General features: G+C 54.9%; 1 protein-coding gene across 10 annotated transcripts in view; it reads left to right on the forward strand.

The window, feature by feature from the left end:
- Nucleotides 1-23,007, forward strand: part of CACNA1B (calcium voltage-gated channel subunit alpha1 B) — a 212,391-nt gene that overhangs the window by 153,088 nt on the left and 36,296 nt on the right. For 5 of the 10 annotated variants that reach the window (XM_027557028.1, XM_027557030.1, XM_027557034.1 and 2 more), the window contains 12 exons: nt 251-377; nt 2,994-3,123; nt 3,407-3,466; nt 6,015-6,121; nt 6,710-6,721; nt 11,467-11,563; nt 12,679-12,839; nt 14,124-14,261; nt 14,987-15,188; nt 15,409-15,573; nt 15,904-16,014; nt 16,361-16,444. In XM_027557028.1, coding sequence (XP_027412829.1) covers nt 251-377; nt 2,994-3,123; nt 3,407-3,466; nt 6,015-6,121; nt 6,710-6,721; nt 11,467-11,563; nt 12,679-12,839; nt 14,124-14,261; nt 14,987-15,188; nt 15,409-15,573; nt 15,904-16,014; nt 16,361-16,444 — 1,394 coding nt within the window. The remainder of the gene's footprint in view (nt 1-250; nt 378-2,993; nt 3,124-3,406; nt 3,467-6,014; nt 6,122-6,709; nt 6,722-11,466; nt 11,564-12,678; nt 12,840-14,123; nt 14,262-14,986; nt 15,189-15,408; nt 15,574-15,903; nt 16,015-16,360; nt 16,445-23,007) is intronic. The other 5 variants (XM_027557031.1, XM_027557032.1, XM_027557036.1 and 2 more) reach the window with 1 other exon arrangement.

Below are 23,007 nucleotides of genomic sequence, written 5' to 3' on the forward strand. Positions count from 1 at the left end.
GGGTCTCTGGGTCTTTGCAGCAGACAGCCAGATCCTCAGAGCTGGCTCAGCCTGGCCATTACCCACCTCAGTGGCAATCTGGCTGTGATCAGACGGGGCCTCATGTGAAGCTGTGTTCTTGGCCTCATGCCCTTCCCTGGATGGGTCCATGAGCCTGTGGGGCTGGAGCTTGGAGGGTGTTGCTCAGGGGTGGCCTGCATGGTGTGAGTTTATGAGTTGCACCCCTAACTTGGTGGCTTTGTGCTTGTAGGTGGTAACGTGGACCTGGAAAGCCAAGCAGAAGGAAAGAAGGAGGTGGAAGCTGATGACGTGATGAGGAGTGGCCCCCGACCCATTGTCCCGTACAGCTCCATGTTCTGCTTGAGCCCCACCAACCTGTGAGTCTTGCCACCAGCCCAGGTCCTGCGCTGTCTCCTATCCACGGCCTGCGAGCCATGTGCCTGTGACAGCAGGCGTGCTAGACGTGACCCAGCCATTGCGTGTGTTAGCGTCTTCATAGGTCATCACAGCTTCCCACAGAGCACGTTCTGCTGTTGCCTCACTTTGCGGATGAGGACATGGAGCCACAGGGAAGGCTGGCGTCCAGACGTATCGCCCATCCGTCTCAGTGCCGAGCTGGGGTTTACCCCAGACAGGCATCCCAGGGCCTTGCTTCTAACCCCCAGTGCAGCCGTAGGTCGCCTCTGCGCACACGCACCCAGTCGCACGCTGATCCACACCCTCCCCTGGAGCCCACGGACGCGCGTCGCAGTCACTCACACGTCTGTCTAGTGTTCTCCCCTCTGTTTACGTCATGTGGTCCCCACATGTCACGCATCCACATGCCAGTCCAGCTGCTTCATTAGCTCGACCGGTGTGCAGACAGTGTTCTAGGTGCTGGGAACCGCAGTGATGAGCCACCGATGAGCGCCTGTCCTCTAAGCTACGGGACAGTGGAGAGGCAGGCAGCAGACAGGGCACTGAGGGGCACAGAAGCCCCTACATGGTGGGAAGGGCTAGGAGGAAGCACAGAGCGGGGGCTGGAGGTGTGCACGGGGCGCTGCGGCGCTGAAGTGGGAGTGGAGCCCGAGGAAGGAGAGGGGAGCCCGCCAGGCGGGGGGTGCAGGCAGACCCCACGTGGAACTCACCACGGGGGTGCAGCAGCAGCGTCCGAGGGACTGCCGACTCACCCCTTTCCCATGTCCAGCCGGCCCCTCTGCCCTCGGTCATCTAGCAGTCTGTCCACCAGCTCTGGCCGCCCGCCTTCCGCTCCTTCCTCTGCTCAGCACGCCAGTGTGGGGAGCTCATTCTTTAGGGGTTGGGAGTGAGATGGTGGTAGAGACAGGTATGGCCCCTGCCTCCAGCACTGACTGGTGTGCCCATCATGTGAGTACAGTGTGGGTAGGTAGGGCAGGGAGGTCTGGTGTCTGGGAGACTTCCTGGAGGGAGGGAGAGATCTCGGCTGAAAGCTGAAGGGTGAGAGTCGAGGTGAAGAGGGAGGAGAGAGTGTTCTCAACAGGCGGAGAGAGCTTGCGATGGTCTCGACATGATAGACCTGGGGCTCCGAACAGCTGAAGGCAGTTGGGTGGAAAAGCACAGAGGCACACAGGGCCGATGTGTGTTCTGTGGAGAAGTGGGACGACATGAGAACCCAGAGAAGCTGGAGAGGCTGTGAGCGCTGGGGTGAGTCTCGGTCAGACTGCACTGGAGCCCTTTGGTGGGGAGAATGGAGATGAGACAGAGAGACCGTTTGGAAGGTGGTCGTGGCGATTGGAGGAGGGTGCTCAGAGTGGAGAGGTTTGGGAGTGAAGCGCTTGGAGAGGAATTTTAGAGGCAGAATCTGCAGGATTTGAGGGCAAAATAGAGGTGGAAGGGGGCAGCGTTGTGAAGGATGACAGCCAGGGTTTCTGCTTGATGGCTGGAGGCCTGGCTGTGCCCCGGAGCCCGGGGAAGCTGGCGGGTGGCATGTGGCCAGCAGAACTTGAGGGTCTGAGGAGGGGTGGAAACTCAGCCACAAGATGGACTGGTAGTGTTGCTTTGAAAGAAAGAGGGGCTGGGACGGAAGAAAGCCTGCGATGGAGCGTCGTGGGGGTGGAAGGAAAGCGTCTCAGTTTGGAGGGAGACGTGCCAGCAGGGCACGCGGGGGCTTGGAGGAGCAGCTTGGGGGTGAGGGGGCTACAGCTGGGAAGCGGTGGTTGGGACGAGGAGCAGACAGGAAGGGACAGAGACGTGGTGTCCCTGGGAACACGGTGCTGGTGAGAGGAGAGGTGGCAGGGCTGGCGGGCGGAGGCCGAGCCCGTGGGGCAGGAGGGGCTGAGAGCACGTCTCTTGAGGGGGCAGAAGTGCTGTCTGTGCGGTGTGTTTGTCACCCAGGCTTGGCTTCACTGTCCCCCTGGGAGGCCTTGCTGGTCACCGTCTCCTGCTGTGTCGTAGTGTTTGTCAACATCTGAGCATGTCCTATTGATTTCTGTCTACGCTGTTCAGTGGTATCTTGGTCGCCACTGTGTCCCAGGCCAGGATGTACCTGAACAGATCAGAACAGTCATCGGTGGTGCTGACTAGCGAGTGGAGGCAGACAGGTGACTGAGGGGCAGGTGTGCACACGCATCTCTGTGAGCTCAGACGAGGGTGCCGCGCCCAGCACTAGGGTTCAAGAAGGGCTGCTCGGGGACTGTTGGTGCTCGGCTCCTACCCCACCCACAGCAGAGCTGGAAGCCTGTCCAGGGCATGGTAGCCCCACAGCACATAGACAGGCAGCCCTGGCTGGCCCCCAGTGGAACTAACTGTAGCAAAAGGGCCAGACCAACTTGGCCTGTGAGCCATGGTGGCTGGCCCTGCCTGGGGTTTCTGTAGCCTTCCACCACTCCCGTTCACTCCCAGGAATTTAGTCCCCATCAGTCACCTGGCTGCTGTCACCTGAACAGAGGGACGTTTAGCAGAACTCAGCTCTTTCCGTGGGGAGGGGCCGGGCCGGCCCTCCATCAGCCTGTGTTGACCCGTGCTTTGCCTTCCAGGCTCCGCCGCTTCTGCCACTACATTGTGACCATGCGGTACTTCGAGATGGTCATTCTCGTGGTCATTGCCCTGAGTAGCATTGCCCTGGCTGCGGAGGATCCTGTGCAGACAGACTCGCCCAGGAACAACGTGAGTGCTGCTGTTGGGCTGTGGAGGGGCTGGTGCTGTCAGGGCCCTGTCTGCCCATCAGAGTGTGGGGCTGAAGGTCTGGGGATGTGTCCAGGATGCAGTGAAGACCGTCCCTGAAGGGGACCCTCCCATGGGACGCTGGCCAAGCCTCCCCTCACTTCCCCATGACCCCAGGCTGATGGGTTATCTGTTCAGGCTCCTGGAAGAAGACATGGAGTTGCTGAACTGGCCCCGGCTCAAGCTTCCTGCCTTGCCCTTGAAAAAAGCCTCTTTTTGGTTCCAGGTGCTGAAGTACATGGACTACATCTTCACAGGTGTCTTCACCTTTGAGATGGTGATAAAGGTGAGATGTGTGGTTGCCTTGGTGACTGCAGGGCTTTGCTCATCCCCCCTCGTGACTGAGATGAAGGCATGTGGCGAGTGTGCCCTGGGCGTGCACACATGTGTGGGTGACGAGCCCACCTGCAGAGGTTGTGTTTTGTGGAGACACGAGGTCACATGTGCTAAGGATTCCCCACAGTGTTATATCAGCCTCAGGAGAGCTCGTGAGCGCTGGGCCTGGTCTCCACTACCTGCTCACAGAGGCCTTCTCTCTGAGGCAGACAGGCTTCCCCCTCCTGTGTGGTATGAGCCCAGGTCGTGCGGGGTTGTCTCAGCAGAGAGGGAGGCCGGGACCTCAGTAGAGGAAGGAGAGTGAGGACAGGATGGTGGCCTCAAGGCTCAAAGCTTGCAGCAGGTGGGCGGCGAGGACTCCCGGTGCCCGACTGCAGGTGAAGCACGACCTGCTGTGTGGCCCTGGTCCTCGGTGCCCCCGAGGGCCTGTGCGCGTCCCCAAGGTGCAGCTCGAGGAGGGAGGGCGTGCTCGCGTGGTGGCTCGGGTGGCTTCTGTGCGTGCTCACTCCACTTCTCTTGTGAATCCCTGGGGGAGGTGTTACTGCATTTTACAAACAAGGACACTGAGGCCCAGAAACAGGAAGACACCTCCAGAAGTCACCGCTGCAGAAGGGCAGCTCCACAGCACGGCCTGCCCAGCGGGGCTGACCCTCCGAGGGTCTGCAGGCGCTGAGCTCGGGGCCGGTGTGCCTGGAGCCCAGCGAGGAGGAGACTCACTCAGGCTCCAGAGGAGCTGGAGGCCCGGCAGGATCTCAGCCAGTCTTGGCCGTGCGGAGTCACTGGGGTCAAGGGCGTGGAGATCCAAATGCCTGTTGAGGCTTTAAGAGGCCATTAACTGAGCCATGTCAGCACCCTGACAGGACGTGACCTGAGCCGTGACCCCTCTTCTGACAGGACGTGACCTGAGCCGTGACCCCCCCCCCCGACAGGACGTGACCTGAGCCGTGACCCCCCCCACAGGACGTGACCTGAGCCGTGACCCCTCTTCTGACAGGACATGACCTGAGCCGTGACCCCCCCCAACAGGACGTGACCTGAGCCGTGACCCCTCCCCTGACAGGACGTGTCCTGAGCCGTGACCCCTCCCCTGACAGGACGTGTCCTGAGCCGTGACCCCCTCCCTGACAGGACGTGACCTGAGCCGTGACCCCTCTTCTGACAGGATGTGACTTGAGTCGTGACCCCTTCCCTGACAGGACGTGTCCTGAGCCGTGACCCCTTCCCTGACAGGACGTGACCTGAGCCGTGACCCGCCCCCCCACAGGACGTGACCTGAGCCGTGACCCCTCTTCTGACAGGACGTGACCTGAGCCGTGACCCCCCCCCCGACAGGACGTGACCTGAGCCGTGACCCCCCCCCCACAGGACGTGACCTGAGCCGTGACCACCCCCCCCAACAGGACGTGACCTGAGCCGTGGCCCCTTCCCTGACAGGACGTGACCTGAGCCGTGACCCCCCCCCCCCCCGACAGGACGTGACCTGAGCCGTGACCCCCCCACAGGACGTGACCTGAGCCATGACCCCCCCCCCCACAGGACGTGACCTGAGCCGTGACCTCTTCCCTGACATGACGTGACCTGAGCTGTGACCCCTCTTCTGACAGGACGTGACTTGAGCCATGACCCCTCCCCTGACAGGACGTGTCCTGAGTCATGACCCCTTCCCTGACAGGACGTGACCTAAGCCGTGACCCCCCCCTCCCCGACAGGACGTGACCTGAGCCATGACCCGCCCCCCCACAGACGTGACCTGAGCCGTGACCCCCCCCCCACAGGACGTGACTCGAGTCGTGACCCCTCCCCTGACAGGACGTGACCTGAGCCGTGACCCCTCCCCTGACAGGACGTGACCTGAGCCGTGACCCCTCTCCTGACAGGACGTGACCTGAGCCGTGACCCCTCCCCTGACAGGACGTGACCTGAGCCGTGACCCCTCCCCTGACAGGATGTGACCTGAGCTGTGACTCCCTCCCCGACGGGATGTGACCTGAGCCGTGACTCCTCACCTTGACAGTCACGCCCGGGACCGTGACCCCTCCCTGGGGGGACGTGACCCGAGCCGTGGCTCCTCACCCTGACAGATGTGCCCGGGACCCCGTCCTCTCCCCTGACAGGACATGACCTGAGTGGCAGCTCCTCACTGTGACAGACCCGCCCTGGATTGTGTCCTCTCCCCTGGGGGGACGTGACCTGAGCCGTGGCTTCTCACCCTGACAGACCCGCCCGGGATTGTGTCCTCTCCCCTGGGGGGACGTGACCTGAGCCGTGGCTCCTCACCCTGACAGACCCGCCCTGGATTGTGTCCTCTCCCCTGGGGGGACGTGACCTGAGCCGTGGCTCCTCACCCTGACAGATGCGTCCGGGACCGTGACCCCTCCCTGGGGGGGTGGCGTGGAACATGAAACAGCATCCTTCCTCTCACCGCAGGTCTCTAGGCTCTGGCTCTACCTTTCTTTTCCGAAACATTCTGTTCCTTAAAATGTGTTGTTCCCCTAAAGATGATCGATTTGGGACTGCTGCTGCACCCCGGTGCCTACTTCCGGGATCTGTGGAACATTCTGGACTTCATTGTGGTCAGTGGGGCCCTGGTGGCGTTTGCCTTCTCGTAAGTACCTGGGTCTGCTCTGACTTGCTGGATTGCACCCCCAGAGCTGTGATAAGTGTGGGGGAGGGGAGGGAGGGCCCCCGGCCCCACGCTGTCTCTCATCTGTCCTTGTCCGCTTGGGGCCGACTGTGGGGCTGGGAGGACCTCAGGGCTTGTCGACCCTGCCATACCCTGTGGTTCTGAAGTTGGATAGGCAGGCTCTGCCTTAAGGTGTCTGCCTCCTGCGTCCGACAGAAAGCTCTTGGTGCCCTGAGGGGGCTGCACTGCTTGGTCAGCCAGTGCAAGTGGGTGCGGCTGGGTGTCTCCCCTCCTCTGGGGGCGCCTCTGTTTCCTGTGGCTCCTAGTGAGCAACACTCAGCCCTGTTGTGGCTGGGCCTAGACTGGCTCCCTCAGACCCTGCATGGTGGTGGGTGGGGCTTGGGTGGAGCTGGGGGCAGATGCTGGGGAGGTGGTTGCTTACCTAGACAAAGACATAAGTAAGCTCCTCGATGCACAGCGATCCTGAGGGTTGGGGTCATCTCTGAGCCCATGGGGAGACCTCCTCACTGACTCTCTTCTCTTTGTCTCCTGTTGCTGGACTCTCGGTAGGAGCTTCATGGGGTAATGCCTTCCCTCTGTCCCCTCACACTGTCCCACATCACAGCACGCTGCGACCCCACGTGGGCCGTTTCATCACCATGCCTCACCTCTGCTCATTTCCTCCACCATCTGGGCTGCATGCTGCCAGGAGCCATGTCCCCCAGCCACATGTCCCCACCTCACCTCTGGGGGCTGGGTTGGGGGCTGGGGCTGGGCATGGCCCCTCCTTGGTGAGCAGGGCATCCTGACTGAGTGCTGGAGGCTGGGCACCTGGGTCTGGAGGGCAGTGCCCACTCTGGGTGGGAGCTGTGTGACCCCAGCTGCCAGGATGTTGGATATCCTGAGACACTTTCCCACTTGTCTCCTCTGGAAATAGGGCTTTCTTTGCTCTTTCCTTTCCATACTTCCCTGAAATGCCCAGCATCTCTGACCCTCGTTGTTATAAAACAAAATTCACCTGAGTGAATCTGAAGGTCTGATTGGGTTTATTCAGTGATTTGTGAGACAGGCAGCATCCCATCTAGTAGTTAGATAGGCTGTACATGATGGGAGCTGTGTAAAATGGAAGGCCTTCATAGTCAGGGAGCCAGACAAGGTTTTAACTAGAGGAAAGAAAGGATTGCTTTAGGCAGTGTTACCTCAGTGGTGCTCACCAGGTGATTCCAGAAATTTCATTCCTGGGAAAGGTTAAAACTGTAATAAGTCCTGGTCTGCTCTCCTGTGGGCAAGTGGCTGCACTTTGGTCCTGTTTCTTTTTATTTTTCCTTCTTCTCCTTCATTTTTCTCCTCCTCCTTTCTCTCTCTTACCCTCCTTTTTTTTTTTTTTTAAACAGTTCTCCCCTTCTGATCAAACTGTCAACCCAACTGAGAGATGTGATAAAAATTTTAGGTGTGTCCACTGTGCCGACTTAAAAAGGACAATGTGAGAGTTGCAAGTTAAGTTTTATTTGGGGCAAAATGCGGACTATGTCATGGGAGATAGCATTTCAGATAGCTCTGAGAAACTGCTCCAAAGAAGTAGGGGAAAAGGTCAGTAAATATGTGGTTTTGGCAAAGGGGAATACATGCAATCAAGCACATACATTTTACAGAAGGTTTCTGCTCGTGATGAGGAGCAGTCATCGCCATGAAGGATTTTAGTGCTTTTCCAGATATGACGAGATGCAAGAATTGGGCTCATAAAATCGACTCCTGGAAATATCTGTCTGAAGAGCTGTTCTGCCAGTTTTTCGTAGAGCACCGAGGGCCTCATTTGTGCTCTCCGCCTGGAATTCCTTTCGGGCAGGTGCTGAAAGTCAGCAGCTGCAGCAGCTCATGATTTAATCCTTGCAGAAGAAGATGACAAGTGTCAATTTGTAGTTGACATCTGAAAAAAATTTACAACCTGTAAGCTGAGAGTTACCTTGTATCTGGCTGACAAAACCGAGGACTTAAGCCTGGGACACAACATCTCAGATAACTCTGAGAGACTGTACCAAAGAGGCAAGGGGGAGCCATGAGCCACGATACGTAGGAGTTTTTGCAACAGAGACCTGGTAGTCAGAATATCAAAAGATTACTGTTAATTGAAGAAAACTAGGCATCTTAAGGAATTTAGTGCTTTCCTATATATGGGAAATACGAGAGTCTGGGCTCACTGAAGTCATTTCTTTGATGTGCACCTCAGCTATCTGGGGCCAGTATCCTGCCCTTCTCCTCCTGAGTCTCCTCGGGGTGTCCCGCTGACGGGGGCTGGCTCACTGCTCGATGCGGGACACCCTGACTCCACCCTAGTGTCCCGAGGGCTCACTGTCAGCTGCCATGTGGTGGCTTCGTGGCCGCAGCACCCTTTGTCACTGATGTGGCAGGCGGTCCTGTGTACTCACAGGTGTCAGCACCACGCTCCGCTCGTGTCGTGTAGTTTTTGCAGCTTTGGTCTTAGACATGGTATCCGCAGGTCATGATGTATCTGTTTAATCCCTATGACAGTCACACAGATCACAGTTTTAGGTTTATAATCCTCATGTTGGTCATTTTCTTTGCTTCTTTTCCGACATTCCAGTCAGAATGGATACCACTTACTTAGGCTGTCAGCTACAAACATGTATTTAAAGTTTTTGAGAGAATATGACAGACATATCAGGGGCATTATAAACAGGATAATTCCTAATGTTTGAAGTGTATTTTGGAGTGATGGTGCCCAGGTCATGGTCCCCTAATCAAAGAAAGATCCCATGAAGAAGTCACAGATTTGAGCCAAGTAGCTGGCTCCGTGATCTGATGTAACCGATTTTCAACTTCCCCAGAAGTGTTAATCCAGGTACCGTAGGTGGTATTGGCCAAAGCATAGACAATTTATTGCTCTGCTAAAGATAACCGAAGGCTATTCTATTATTAGGACCAACCTTGGCCAGAGTCTAAGGGTGTCTCCTGGGAAGCTGATGTCTTAGCAGGGGACTCTGCAGTGTCTGCAAGAGTTAAGGAAAGGTTCTGATCATATCTTGTGCACATTTGCTCCTAACCAAGTGATGGACTTGCTCACAGGGTTTACTGTGTTTACCCATTTAAGGCAGGGGTCACTTAGGTTTTTAATGTATTTGGAAAGAGAATCTTCTGTCATGAAATAAGGAGTTTCCCTAAATGTCTTGCAAAGATGGTACTGCTGTGGGGTTTCCTAGTGAGTGGAGATAAATCAGATCTACTCAGTTGGGACAGATTGGAATCAGCCCTGGGCAGAGCAGCAGGAGTGAGGCAGCCCCAGCCTTGGCGCTGGGGATCTGGGATTGGTCCAGCACGAGCCTGCTAAAGCCAGCAGGGGCCTGGCCTGCTGGACACTGTCGCAGGGGCCCTCTGAGGCCTGCTGCCTGTCTCTGCTCCAGGATTTGAGAAACCAGTGTAGGGGATCAGCCCAGGGAGGGGATGCGGGGCTTCTTCAGGTCTGAAATTTTTATTCAGGGTTCCAGTCTCTGAGGCTCACTGCCATCTGGGTAGCGAGGAAGACCTGGGTAGTGAGGTGCAGTTTCTTCCAAGGGGATTGTGGGGCAGTCTTTGTTCTGATTGATTTCAAATTAGAGGGGTGGAAGAAAACTGGAAACATGAGTTTGTTAAGTCAGAGCCAGATATTTGAGGAAATGAAGAATTCAGGATCCAGACAAGTTTGTAGGTATACAGCAAAACCTCAAAAACAATTATTAGGACTAGAATCTAATATCGATGGAGGGGCAAACATATTTTTTCTCTCTATAATACTCCCTTTTTTAAAAAAAAACTAAAGATAATCTCAGTAAAAGTAACTTGTTTGTATTAAACTTGGTCTGGTTATTTAGATAAGTGCTGCGAGAAGAGTGGCCGATCATTTAAGTGCTTTTTGAGACTGCTTTGTTGCTGCTAATTTTCATAAGGAGTTTCAGACTGAACTCTCAAAAGCTTTCAAAGCCAGGAAACCAAGCCGAGGACATGGCCATCAGATTGTACCTGCGGCCCCTTGTCAGTCAAAGCCTTGGTCATATGGCCAGTGTTTCCAGTTGTGTCCTAGAGAAGGAGAATAGGTTCTTATTGAACTTATGCGAATAAATATATTGTCATGGAAGTCAGAATACTCATTGAAATACTCTGAATTCTGAAGGAATCAGGGATAAAAAGTAAATGTTTCATCTTTGTTCACAAAGGTAAGGTAAAGTAAATGCCGCTCAGTCGTGTCCGACTCTTTGTGACCCCATGGACTGTAGCCCACCAGGTTCCTCCGTCCATGGGATTTTCCAGGCAAGAATACTGGAGTGGGTTGCCATGTCCTTCTCCAGGGGATCTTCCCAACCCAGGGATCGAACCCAGGTCTCCCGCTTTGTAGGCAGACGCTTTACCATCTGGGCCTCCGGGGAAGTTCACAAAGGTATATCTTACCAAATTGTTGACAGCTTAAGGGACAAGATTTCTTAAAATCTGGAAGAACGTTAATGAACCAGCAATATTTTAGACACATAATCATAAGAGTTATAGTTATCCTACATACCATTTTTGCAGTTTTGTAGAAGTCTCCTCACCAATGTCTCTATATAACTTGAGTCATGTTAAATGCCTTGTGGTGGGTGAAAGACCGATGGGGTTTGCCGTGGAGCCAGGAAGAACCAGGCAGACACCTGTTTAATTTACAGCCACTGTTAGTCTGTTTTAATGTTTCTGAGGCAGGAGCAGATGCTGCCGTGTTACAGGGGCAGACGGCAGGCGGTGAAGGGTCAGAAGGGTCAGAAGGAGGGACTTCAGCCGCATTTGCCACAGCCTTGATAGGTCCTGCTGCTCTTGCCTCTGCATGACAGTCAGCTGGGCGCTTCCCTGACATCAGGCTCAGTCCTGGTGGCGTGAACCCTCCCTCCCTCCACCAGCAGGGAAAGGCAGGCAGGCCAGCCCTTCCAGGAGGCTCCCTGGTGATGGGCATGGTCTGCACTGCTCATAGGCTTGCACGTGCTGCCTGGGCTGGGGCTGCCATCCTGGAGCCCACCTACCTTTACTCCCACTGGGGTCTTGGCATGGTGTCTGGAGGACTCTGGTGTGGGGGGCGTGGGAGTGCTGAATGATGGGATCTGGGGAGATGAGCTCTTCCCACCCAGAAGCTCAGCTCTCCCTGGACACCAGGTGCCACTGGCCTGGCCCCAGCCCTTGTCCACTCAGGCAGCCTGTTGGGGGAGATGCACTGGCCTGAGGCGTCTTCAGGACCAAGGCTACCCTGTCCCCAGTGCTCTGGGCACAGGTGTGCACCCTACCTGTCTACATGGGTGGCTTCTCCCTTCTAGAGGCTCCAAAGGGAAAGACATCAGCACCATCAAGTCCCTGAGGGTCCTGCGTGTGCTGAGGCCACTCAAGACCATCAAGCGGCTGCCCAAGCTCAAAGTGAGAGTCTGGAGTGGGGCCTGGAGGGGGGTGGGGCTGTGTGTGTGCATGTGTACCTATGTGTGTACACGTTTACAGGTAGACTTCGCGTGTGTGTACATGTGTGTGCACACACGTACATGTAGGAATGCATTGCGGGGTGCACATATGTATCTGGCCTGGCCCCCTGCAGCTTCCCGTGTAGGGTGGGGACGAGCATAGCTGAGGAGAGGCCCCCACGAGGGAGGCCCTACATTGTGTGCATGGGATGGGCTCTCAGCTCTGTGACCATCTCCGAGGGGGCTCCTTCTCTGCATGTCCTGTGAAGCTCTTCTTCTTCCACTCAGGGGCACCCACAGGACCAAGTGTTTTATCAGCAGCTGTAGTGCAGAGGTCAGGGTCACAGGGAGATGCCAGGAGAGCAGGGGTTGGGGGATATGGCTTTAGAATTGTGCTGCAGTCTAATTGTTGCTGAGCTTGTGCTTAAATTCACTTAATCCTCCAAGACTGTGCAGTAAAATGTTAGGAGAACCTTTGACCTGTAGGCCGTGGAGATACTAAGTGATGTGAGGTTCTGGGGGGTGGTTTGCTTAGAGCCCATGTTGAAGGGGCGGCTCAAGGGTGACTGAGGCACCAGGGGCAGGGCTGCCAGGGCAGCTGCCCATGTGTGGAGTGTGCCCCATGGGCCCTTGAGAGCCGGGTGCAGATTGGCCTCTGTGCACAGCCAGCAACAACCAGACCAGGGCAGCAGGGAGAGGTTCACTGGAGAACAGGTGGCCTGGGCAGTGGGAGCAGCTGGGAGTCCCCTCTGGTTCACGCACATGCCCAAGTCCTGCCTTGAGCTGGCCTCACATCGCCGGTTGTCTACCTCATCCCGAATGCCCCCGACGGGCAGAGGCCAAGCAGTGCCCTCAGTTTAGCCCTGTGCCTTCCCTCCGTGCTGGCCGGAGGCCTGGCTGAGTGGCCTAACGCTGGCCCCAGCCCCAGGCTCTCCGTGGTGTCGGGCCCCCTGCTGCACCAGCTCTTTAGCACCTCCTGCCCACCCGTCCGGTCCAGGAGGACCCTCCTGGTCCCCGGTGCAGACCCTTACGGGTCCCGGGCTGGCCCCGCCCCCTCACAGCCCTGCCCCTCCCCAGGCTGTGTTTGACTGTGTGGTGAACTCCCTGAAGAACGTCCTCAACATCCTGATCGTCTACATGCTCTTCATGTTCATATTTGCTGTCATCGCGGTACAGCTCTTCAAGGGGAAGTTTTTCTACTGCACCGACGAGTCCAAGGAGCTGGAGCGGGACTGCAGGTAAACTGGGCCCCCTACTGTCCCCAGGGCCAGCCTGGGCCCGTCCTGCCTGCACGCCTCAGGGGGCTCAGTGCGGCCTCCCCTGGACGCCGTGTCAACCCTCAAGATCCAGGCTGGGCCCTAAGGTCGGGGCAGCCCCAGGGCTGAAGCCACTTCCTCATCACTGAGGCCTTGGGCCCCAGCTGAGCAGACAAGAGAAGTGCCCTCAGGGAGGGGGGGGGGAAGGCTGGTGCCCATGTGAGCGCCATCCTAGACTTTGCACACAAAGGGAATCGTGTGCTCTGTGTGGCCCGCTGTACCCGACTCCCGCTGCTTCGGCGGTCAAGGTCTCTGCTGCTATGGCCCAAGTGGTCTCCCTCGCCTGACGGTTGGATGTCATTCCTTTTATCATCAAACCTCACTGAACGGATCTGCCTACCTGCTGGTGGACATTTGGGTTGTCCCCACGTTTGGGCTGCTGTGGTTACTGCTGCTTCGAATACATGTGCAACTTTTTCTGTGCACAGGTGCTCTCATTTTTCTCGAGGATAAGCCTGGAGGTGGGGTTGCTGGGCTGCGTGGTGATTCTCTTTGTCAGTTTCAGGAGCTGCCAAACTGTTTCCCACCAACAGTGTCTGAGAGTTCTGATTTCTTCACGGGCTTGCCAACACTGTTATTTTCCTTTTAAAAAATGTAATTATAGCCATCTTAGTGGGGATGAAGTGGTGTCTCATTGTGGTTTGATTTGCGTTTCCTTGATGATTCATGATGTAGAGCCTCTTTTCATGTGCATATTGATAATTTGTATGTCTTCTTTGCAAAAATATCTATTCAGGTCTTTTATCCGTTTTTAAAATTGAAATGTTCATCCATTGTATAACTGATTGTAATAGTTGTTAGTATAGTGCTGATAGAAAGCCCCTTATCAGACAGATGGTTTTCTGTCTTTAGTCCCATTTTGAGTGTTGATGATTTCCTTTGAAAAACAGAGCTTTCCGTTTTGACAAAGTCCAATTTACCTATTTTTTCTGTGGCCCCCTATATTTTCTTCTAAGAGTCTTATAGAGTTATACATTTATGCCTTTGATCTATTTTGAGTTAATTTGTACACATGGGGTGAGATGGGGGTCCACATTCATATTCTCACCTGTAGATACTCAGTGCTTTCAGCACCATCTGATGAAGAGACCAGTCTTTCTCCCCTGAACGGACGACCCTTTTCAAAAGTTGGTTGACTGCAGACACGGGGGTTTGTTTAGATCCTTTGCCTTTGACCTCTGGCTCCCTCTGTGTTCCCACCCCCAGGGGCCAGTATTTGGACTACGAGAAGGAGGAGGTGGAAGCTCAGCCGCGGCAGTGGAAGAAATACGACTTCCACTATGACAACGTGCTGTGGGCCCTGCTAACGCTGTTCACTGTGTCCACGGGCGAAGGGTGGCCCATGTGAGTGCTGCCCGGCTCCTCACGGCTGCTCGGCGAGAGAGGGGCAGCTGGGTGGGGAGCTCAGACTCTGCACCTGTCACTAAGCAGATACGCCCTAGGCTCTGTGCTTCCTGGTGAGAGGAGGCCCTCCCTCTGGGAGTGGGCAGCCTGGAGGAGGAGGAGAGTAAGCCCAGAGCACAGTATCATGAGCTCCTAAAAATCCCCGCTCAGTGGCAGGGCGCTGGAGGGAAGAGGAGCTGGCTGCTGGCCTCATTAAGCGGAGCCTGAAGGATGCATGTGTTCAGTGCCGCGCTGGATGGCAGGGGCTGCCTTTAGGGCCGAGAGGACCATCCCTCAGAAGGTAGGGGCGATGCTCTGCCAGGAGACTCTGCTGAACTCAGGGCTTCCTGACAACAGGTGAAGCAGGGTATGGGTAGGTGACCTGGTGTGAAATGGGAGAGAGCCGGGCAGCACAGGACTTCTGGGCCTCTCCCGCTTCTCCTTGTAGGGATAGGACCTCAGGCAGCCAAGGCCTCCTCCTGGAGGTCCCCAGCAGCCCTGAGTACAAGCCCTTTGGGAGGGGCAGCCTGCTGCTGGGAGACACGGCTCTCCTGGGGAGCAGGCCTGGCCATGCATGGCACCACCCCAGCTCAGCCACAGAAGCCCTCCTGTGACGTGGGTCTTGTCTTTCCTGGGACCGTGTCCTCCTGGGCTCCCCTGATGTTTGGTGTTGGCTCTTGGCCCAGGGTGCTGAAACACTCAGTGGATGCCACCTACGAGGAGCAGGGCCCCAGCCCCGGGTTCCGCATGGAGCTGTCCATCTTCTATGTGGTCTACTTCGTGGTCTTCCCCTTCTTCTTTGTGAACATCTTTGTGGCCTTGATCATCATCACCTTCCAGGAGCAGGGGGACAAAGTCATGTCTGAGTGCAGCTTGGAGAAGAACGAGGTAGGACTCCCTGCCTTTCCATTTCCAGGCAGCTCCCTGGTGGGCAATGTGGTCAGGGCCCTTGGGCCTCCCTTCTGTGTGGGGACCACTGGCCAGCATGGGGTGGGGAGGGCTGCCTGGAGAAGGCCTTCTGTCATCGGGGCTCTGTGTGTGGCTGGGGGAGGGGGTGTGCAGGGGCTCGAAGGGGTCCAAGTTCTCACTTCTCCTTTCTCCCTCGCAGAGGGCTTGTATCGACTTCGCCATTAGCGCCAAACCCCTGACGCGGTACATGCCCCAGAACAAGCAGTCGTTCCAGTACAAGACGTGGACGTTCGTGGTCTCACCACCCTTTGAGTATTTCATCATGGCCATGATAGCCCTCAACACAGTGGTGCTGATGATGAAGGTGCGTGAGGCCTGCATGGTGGACTGCAGGCGCCCGTGGACACGGGGACTCGACTCTAGCCGGGGGGAGGGCCCGCTCCTCCTGGGGTGTTGGCAGCAGTGATACCACCCTGAGTGCTGGTCAGCTTGGGCTGCCTCCGCATCCCAGATTTCCTGGTTGTCCGTGGGCTGAGATCGTGAGAAGGTTCTGGAAGACACGGGGAGCAGGGAGGGCTGTCCCAGCGCGGCGGGTGTGTCTGCCCGCTGTGCTCTGACAGGAGGTCTTCATGAGCCTGGTGGGGTGGGTCAGGGCAGCTGAGCCCATGGCCAGCAGCACCTCTTCCTTGGGCAGTTCTACGATGCGCCCTACGAGTACGAACTGATGTTGAAGTGTCTGAACATCGTGTTCACGTCCATGTTCTCCATGGAGTGTGTGCTCAAGGTCATCGCCTTTGGAGTGCTGGTATGTGCCTTAGCCCCTCCAGGCCTTCTGGTGTCTGTGTTCTGGCCACCCCTGTGTAGGGGATCTTTGAGTGTTCATTATTTGGAGCTGGGATTCCCTGAACCCCCAGAGCACATATGACCCTGAAGGGGCCCCAGGGAAGCGACTGCCGGGTTCTGCCCCACCTCTGCCCCCACCCTGTTCCTGGAGGGGAGGGGATGTGCAGCCTTGTGCTCCGCCCACCTGCCCACGAGGGAGCCCATGTATCCTCTGCTACCTTCTTGACGAGAGGCCACCTCCTACAGCTTGTCTGCAGAGCCTCCCCACCCCTGCCAGCCCAGCACTAACTGCCCTTCTTTCTCTCCAGAACTATTTCAGAGACGCCTGGAATGTCTTTGACTTTGTCACTGTGTTGGGAAGTATTACTGATATTTTAGTAACAGAGATTGCGGTGAGTAGCTCTCCTGCCCCTGCAGGCCCTGAGCGGTCTCCCCACTGTGCCTCCAGGCCTGGGGGTTAGCTCCTCCTCAGAGGATGCTTCCCCACGAAGCTCCTCCCCAGAGGCGAGTTTGGGGGCTGGGTGTCCTATAGGCACATGCTTTATCTTGGGTAAGAAATTGGTTCCCAGAAGGTCTTCCAGGCTGATGGCTGGAGAATCACTGGGAGTGTAAGTGACCAGGAAGATAAGGATCTTGTAATTTCGTATGTGTCTAGTACGGATGCACCTGACAACTGGTTCCAAAAAGATACAACTAAAGCCAAGAAGGATTTGGAGTATTTTAAAATATCAGGTTTGTTTTACATACGTGTGTGTGTGTGCACACGCACACATGCTGGAGATTCTAGTTCTTACTAAAATGCATGGATTATATCTGAAAACTGACTGAGGGCTAGAGCATGAACATGTCTCAACAAACTTGAAATAATCTGAGTCATAAGCGGTGTTCTTCAAGCACAACAGATCAATAGGATCAAAGATAAGAACATCTCTATCAACGTTTCTTATGTTCAATTCCCTAGGAACAGACGCTGAGATGAGGGTTCTTGTAAAAGTTATTTTTTGGGACATGTTCCGAGGCAGAACCTCGGGGAGAGCTTTGGGGAGGTGGGTGGGGAGAGAAGAACCACAGGGGCTGAGGCTCCAGCTCCATGTCGGGTGAGCTGCGGAGTTCTGTGCCCACCAGGTCTCGGCTAAAGGCTTGCCTGGGGTGTGGATTCCCAGGTACCCGAGTGCCCTGAGGCAGGTAAAGCAGGCTCCCGCAGCCTGTGCTGCTGGGCCTAAGGGCCACATGCAGGGCGGGGGCATCTGCTTGCAACCCTGGCCCCACCCGGCTCTGCCTACTCTTCATGTCAGGTCCTGTCTCTGGCTTCAGATGGTGCTGGTCATGACCTCAGGGAGGAGGGAGTTGATGGGAGGAGGAACAGGGTGCTCACGGGGACCCACGTCATCTTGGGATCTTTGCTGTGGCCAGCCCTCTGCTGCTCTGGTTGCTGGTCATACCAAGTGAGCCAGCGTTCATGCTGCACCGCCAAGGCCCTGCTTGCTGTGCCCTGTGGTGGCTCTAGCTGCTATGATGGTGCAGGCACAGTTCAGACTGGTCCAAGAAACTTCTAGAAAGGCCCCTGGGAGCCCCCTGATTTCCAGACAGACTTCTCCCTGCCCCACGCAAGGGCAGCTCTGCCCTTCACACCTTGGCTGTGAAGAGCCCAGAGTCACAGGAGCCAGGGTGGCCTCCTGGGTCCCACAGAGGAAGCTGTCTCCACCTGTTTGAGTCTGGACTCCTAGATGTGCCTCACTTGAGTTTGTGGGATGGTGGCGCAAAGTCCCCCTGGGCTCCTGTGGGTGACAGGGCCCACCTCTACGTTGGGCCCTTGTTTCCCAAATCCATGCATGTTTTCAGGTTGGGCACCCAGTATATCTATCGGCCGCCCACTCCTCTTGAAGGACAGCTCCGCCATCCCAGTGTCTTTTCTGTGCCTGCGAGAGGCTGTCCCGGCGTTTCACCCGGCCGACACCTGAGTGATGTGGAGGCTGACATGCTAGCGGGTCCTGGGTCTCTCGCCCTGTTGGCCCTCCTTTCTCCTCTAAGTGGATGTCGTGTGGAATCTCCTTCTGGTACATCTCTGACGCTAGTGCATCAGCCAAGGCAGGCCTGACCCGAGATGTGAGTGGTCCCTGTGGAGACCCATCACTGCTGTTTCCAGGGGAGAGTTTCCCACAAAGTGACTGCTGGCAGCACCAAGTATGGCTCTCCTTAGAGGCCTGCAGGTGGCCTCTGCTTGCAATGGGCAGGTGTTCAGTAGTGGCTGTGGCTGTATTCGCTTTGCTGAGGAAGAGCCTGGCTGTCGGGCCCAGGCACAGGCTTCCCCCAGCTGTCTCAGTCCCTGCCTCTGTGGGTCTGCCGTGTGAGTGGGGCTGGGGACGGAGGCCTGCTGCCATCGTCGGCCAGTGCGTCCAGGGTGCGTGGGTTTTAGTGCCTCTGTGGCTGTGGGTGCCGGGGTGGTGTTCACATAGGACACATAGTGTCCGTTCCCAGGTCCAGCCGGTGCCTCTGCCCCAAACCTTGTTCCCTCCAGAGGCCTGAGCAAGCTGGAGTCCTTGCCTTATCACAGACAACTTCTCCCTACACACACACACACACACACACACACACACACACACACACACACACGTACCCATGCCATGGTAGATTGCGCACACCACTCAGAGCTCTGCCTCACACTGTCTCTTGGGTGGCCCTGCCTGGGGCTCTACTGAGGGCTGTACTAGTATATCAAGCCAGTCCCTCCATAACCAGGTTTTGAGTTTTACGGCCCAGTTTTAGTGGCCATCCCACGATGTGCTGGGAAAGGGTGACCTGAGAAGAGACTGGTGTGACAGAGGCGAGAGGCTGGCTGGGCCTTCCTGTCATGTGACTGTGGCCTCTAGACTTGCTGCCGTGTGGCCCTAGATATGGCATGTCCATTGTGCCCCGGGCTGTTGCTGGGCCTGCAGCACATGACTCGTGAGGGCAACTTTGGTGCCATAGATACGGCGTCTCATGGTCAGACAGTCTCTGTAGGACCTTGTAGCCAGGCATGACATCTCTGCAGATGATGTGAATCTTTGCTCCAGGAGCCTGCTGCTGCTGCTGCTGCTAAGTCGCTTCAGTTGCGTCCGACTCTGTGCAACCCCATAGACAGCAGCCCACCAGGCTCCCCCATCCCTGGGATTCTCCAGGCAAGAACACTGGAATGGGTTGCCATTTCCTTCTCCAATGCACGAAAGTGAAAAGTGAAAGTGAAGTCGCTCAGTCCTGTCTGACTCTTAGCGACCCCATGGACTGCAGCCCACCAGGCTCCTCCGCCCATGGGATTTTCCAGGCAAGAGTACTGGAGTGGGGTGCCATTGCCAGGAGCCTAGGTGACTATATTGACTTTCATGTGGGGACTTCGAGGGCCCCACACAGGTGTTTATCTCCCACAGATATTCCTAGCACCATGGGGCCTGCTGGGGCTTGTGGTCCAAGTGGCAGGCTCCTGACACTGCAGTGTGGACCTGCTAGAGAGCCTTCTCTTGCTCTGAAACCTGCTGCTTTGCGTCAACTGATAAATGGAAGCAGCGGTCTTTCCTTAGGTGGGCCTGCTATCTCCAGGACACACAGAGTCTTCCAAGAGTAGGAGGCGTGAGGTCCAGTGGGGTCCATGTTCAGGCATGGCTCACACCACTGGATTATAACACTCTTGTACACTAGATTTCCACCTCAAACATGGGGAAAGGCCATTTCAATGCTAAATATGTTCTAGAGAATAGAAGAGGGAACATTTCCTAACTAGTTGTATGAGGCTACATCATACAATGTAGCCTTGAATCTTGACATCAAAAATTTTAAGAAGAGTGTAAGAAAGGAAGATCATAATCCATACTCACTCATTAACATAGATGCAGAATTCAAAACAGCATGTAAGCAAGCCAGATCCCGCAGTGTCCAGGAAGAAGTGCAGTCAGGTTTATCCCAGGAACACCAGATTCCACAACAGAAAGTCTATCTCTGTAATTTACATGAACAGGTCAAAGGACACTGTTAATAAGCCTGTCACAGATGCAGAAAAGATACTCAATAAAATTCAGATTTTATTCGTGATGGAAACGATTAGCATGTGTTACCTTGATGAAGAGCATTCACCAAGAAGCCCTATGCAAATATCTACAGTGGTGAAATTTGGAAAGAATTCCCTTTAAAATCAGAAAAGGACAATGATGTCTGTAACCACTACTTCTTTTCAACATTGAACAATATATCAACAGTTCAGTAAGTTGTGTGTCAGCTTAATAAGAACAGATTTTTGTCTGCTTTGCTCACTGCTGATTCCAGTGCTTAAAATAGTGCCTGGCAGTGTGCAGGCGTTCGTAAGTACTTGCCGAATGAATAAGACAGAAAAAACAAAGGGAATGCTTAAGTTTCAGAAGGGGACTACGTAAACTGCCATTAGTCGAAGAAGACGTATCATCTGTGGATGAAATCTAGGATAATCTAAAACTAATTGAATGTGAGGTTGCTCAAGAGAGTGCATTGTATTTCGTTACAACATCAGCACTCCTGACGATAAACCTAACAAGGTGTGTGTGCGAGATCTCTTTGTGCAAAATTATTAAACTTTATTGACAGATACTAAAGAAGACCTGCATAGATGGAGGTGTATGTCATGTTAATAAGTAGTGTCAATGTCATAGAGATGGCGATTTTCCCCAGTTGATCTATAGATTCAATGCAATTTCAATAAAAATACCAATTATTTTGCTTTTCTTTTTGTTTGTCTCTTTTTATGCAGTTTGGCAAGTTGTTTTTAGCATTTGTAAGAAAGAGAAAGGCTCACAAATGGCCAAGATACTTGAGAAGAAGGTGCTCCTGGGGGGCTGTGGTGGGGAGGCTGCTCCTGACAGTGAGGAGACATCCTGGGAAGTTGTAGCAGTTAAAACAGTGTGGCATTGGCGTAGGCATAGCTCAAGAGCCTGGACACGGACTCGGTTGTATTTGGAAACTTGGTGTGTGACTCACTGTGGGTGTAACTGATGAACAACACAGGGGAAAAGAGACGTTGGATCTTAGTTCATACATTCACGAAAATGCGGCAAATGGGTGAAAAAACATAAGTGTAAGAGACAAAACTTTAACAGTCTTAGAAGAAAATACAAGAGATTATCTTTAAGACCTTGAGATAGGGATGCTTTGTTAAGCAAAATATATGTAAAGTACCAGCCATAACTGGAAAAGATTGTATAAAATAAAGTTTTTGTTTATCAAAAGGAGGAATGCCGATCCGTGAAGAGGGAAAGGACAGTCACATCACACTCCTTCACGTATGTGTGTTAAGACACTTGTGCAGTGCCTGTGGTGTGCTCAGCACTGTCCTAAGTGCTGGGACAAAAGGTGCAACTCTGTTTCATCCTAGTGGGCAGGACTCACAGTGCCAGTGACGGTGGGAAGACAGAGCAGAGCGCGTGAGGACTGGGTGCTTGTGTGTCATGAGGCGCAGCTCCAGGCAGCGAGCTGGGCTCACGCGGAGGCGGAGCCGGTCAGAGCTGCGGGCAGCAGAGGCCCCCTCCGGGCTGAGGGGGTGGGTACGCTGGCTGCACAGGGAAGGCTGTGCAGTCAGTAGAGCTTGGCTTTTCTTCTGAGTGAGATGGGAGGACTTGGAGGCTTTGTGAGGAGCGACACTGTCTGGCTTTTAAGGCCACAGCCCTGGTGGCTCTGTCGAGAAGTGTGTGCAGGTGCAGGCAGAGGCTGTTTTAGCTGGATTGTCCTAGAAACAGACGTGAGACAGGGTGTGGTTCAAGTTGTTATCTGGAAGCGAGTGGGAAGGAAGGTGGGGCAGCTCTTGGAAGATGCTGGCAGGTCAGCTGCTGTTATATCCCTGGGCATCCCCACCAGGCATTGTCTTCCACAGGTAGAGAGGGCCAAACAATCAGCCTGTATTGGGCTTCCCTGGTAACGAATCTACGTGCCAATGAAGGAGACCCGGGTTCAATCCCAGGAAGATTCCCTGAGAAGAAAATGGCAACCGACTCCAGTATTCTTGCCTGGAAAGTCCCATGGACAGAGGAGCCAGGCGGGCTGCTGTCCATGGGGTGGCAAAGAGTTGGATATGACTTAGTGACTGAATAACAACTCATCATTTATTGACGTTAGGCTGCAGGCCTTGTGTCCTGGCCTGGAAAAGCTTTCAGGAACAAAGATATAAGCTGTGACAACTGGATATTGGGCCACAGAAGATGTGTATGTGGCCCAGCATTACTGCCATGAGCCAGGAGTGGAGCTGGGGAGCTGGGGTGCAGTGAGACATGGTCAAGTTCTGGGTGTAACTTCAAGGTAGAGCTGTAGATGAATCAGATGGGAGTGTGAGAGATGAAGCAAGGATGGCATCAGAATTTTTTTCTGAGCACTTGGAGAAGTGGTCGGTCTTTCATTGAAAAGGGAGAAAATTGTGAGGAACAGGTTTTCTGATGACCGTCTGGCTGCACTTTATCCGTGTTAGAGGTCAGTCCGGCTGCCCTCCCTGGAGTCGTCCATGGGCAGCCAGAGGAGACTCGGGCCAATAATGTAAGGCTGGGAATTGTGAGCCTGTAAGATGAGATGGTGTGAGATCCACGGGAGCAAAGAGTGTGAGGCCAGCACGTGGTGACCAGGGCTGGAGGGCAGAGGCCTTCCAGACCCCAGGGGAGGTTAGTGTCCAGAGTGTGCGAGGCTCTTCTGTGAGCCCAAGGCATCTTACAGAGCAGAAGACACGCCACGGAAAGATGCTCAACCTTATTTGTAATCAAAGAAATGCAAAGTGAAACAGCACCGAGATGCCATTTCATAGTTACTGGTTTGTCAAACAGAAATTCCGACGTGGCCAGCGGTGGGTGAGGATGTGGGTGCTGCTGCTGGGTGTCTGGGGAGGTCGGGCACATCTGTAGCTACAGCCTCCGAGGTACAGGTGTGCAGGGTGCCTGAGCGGATGAGCCTGGAGACGTTCACTCTGATGTTCGTG

Source organism: Bos indicus x Bos taurus, chromosome 11, assembly GCF_003369695.1.
Source record: "Bos indicus x Bos taurus breed Angus x Brahman F1 hybrid chromosome 11, Bos_hybrid_MaternalHap_v2.0, whole genome shotgun sequence".
In the NCBI taxonomy this organism is placed as follows: domain Eukaryota; kingdom Metazoa; phylum Chordata; class Mammalia; order Artiodactyla; family Bovidae; genus Bos; species Bos indicus x Bos taurus.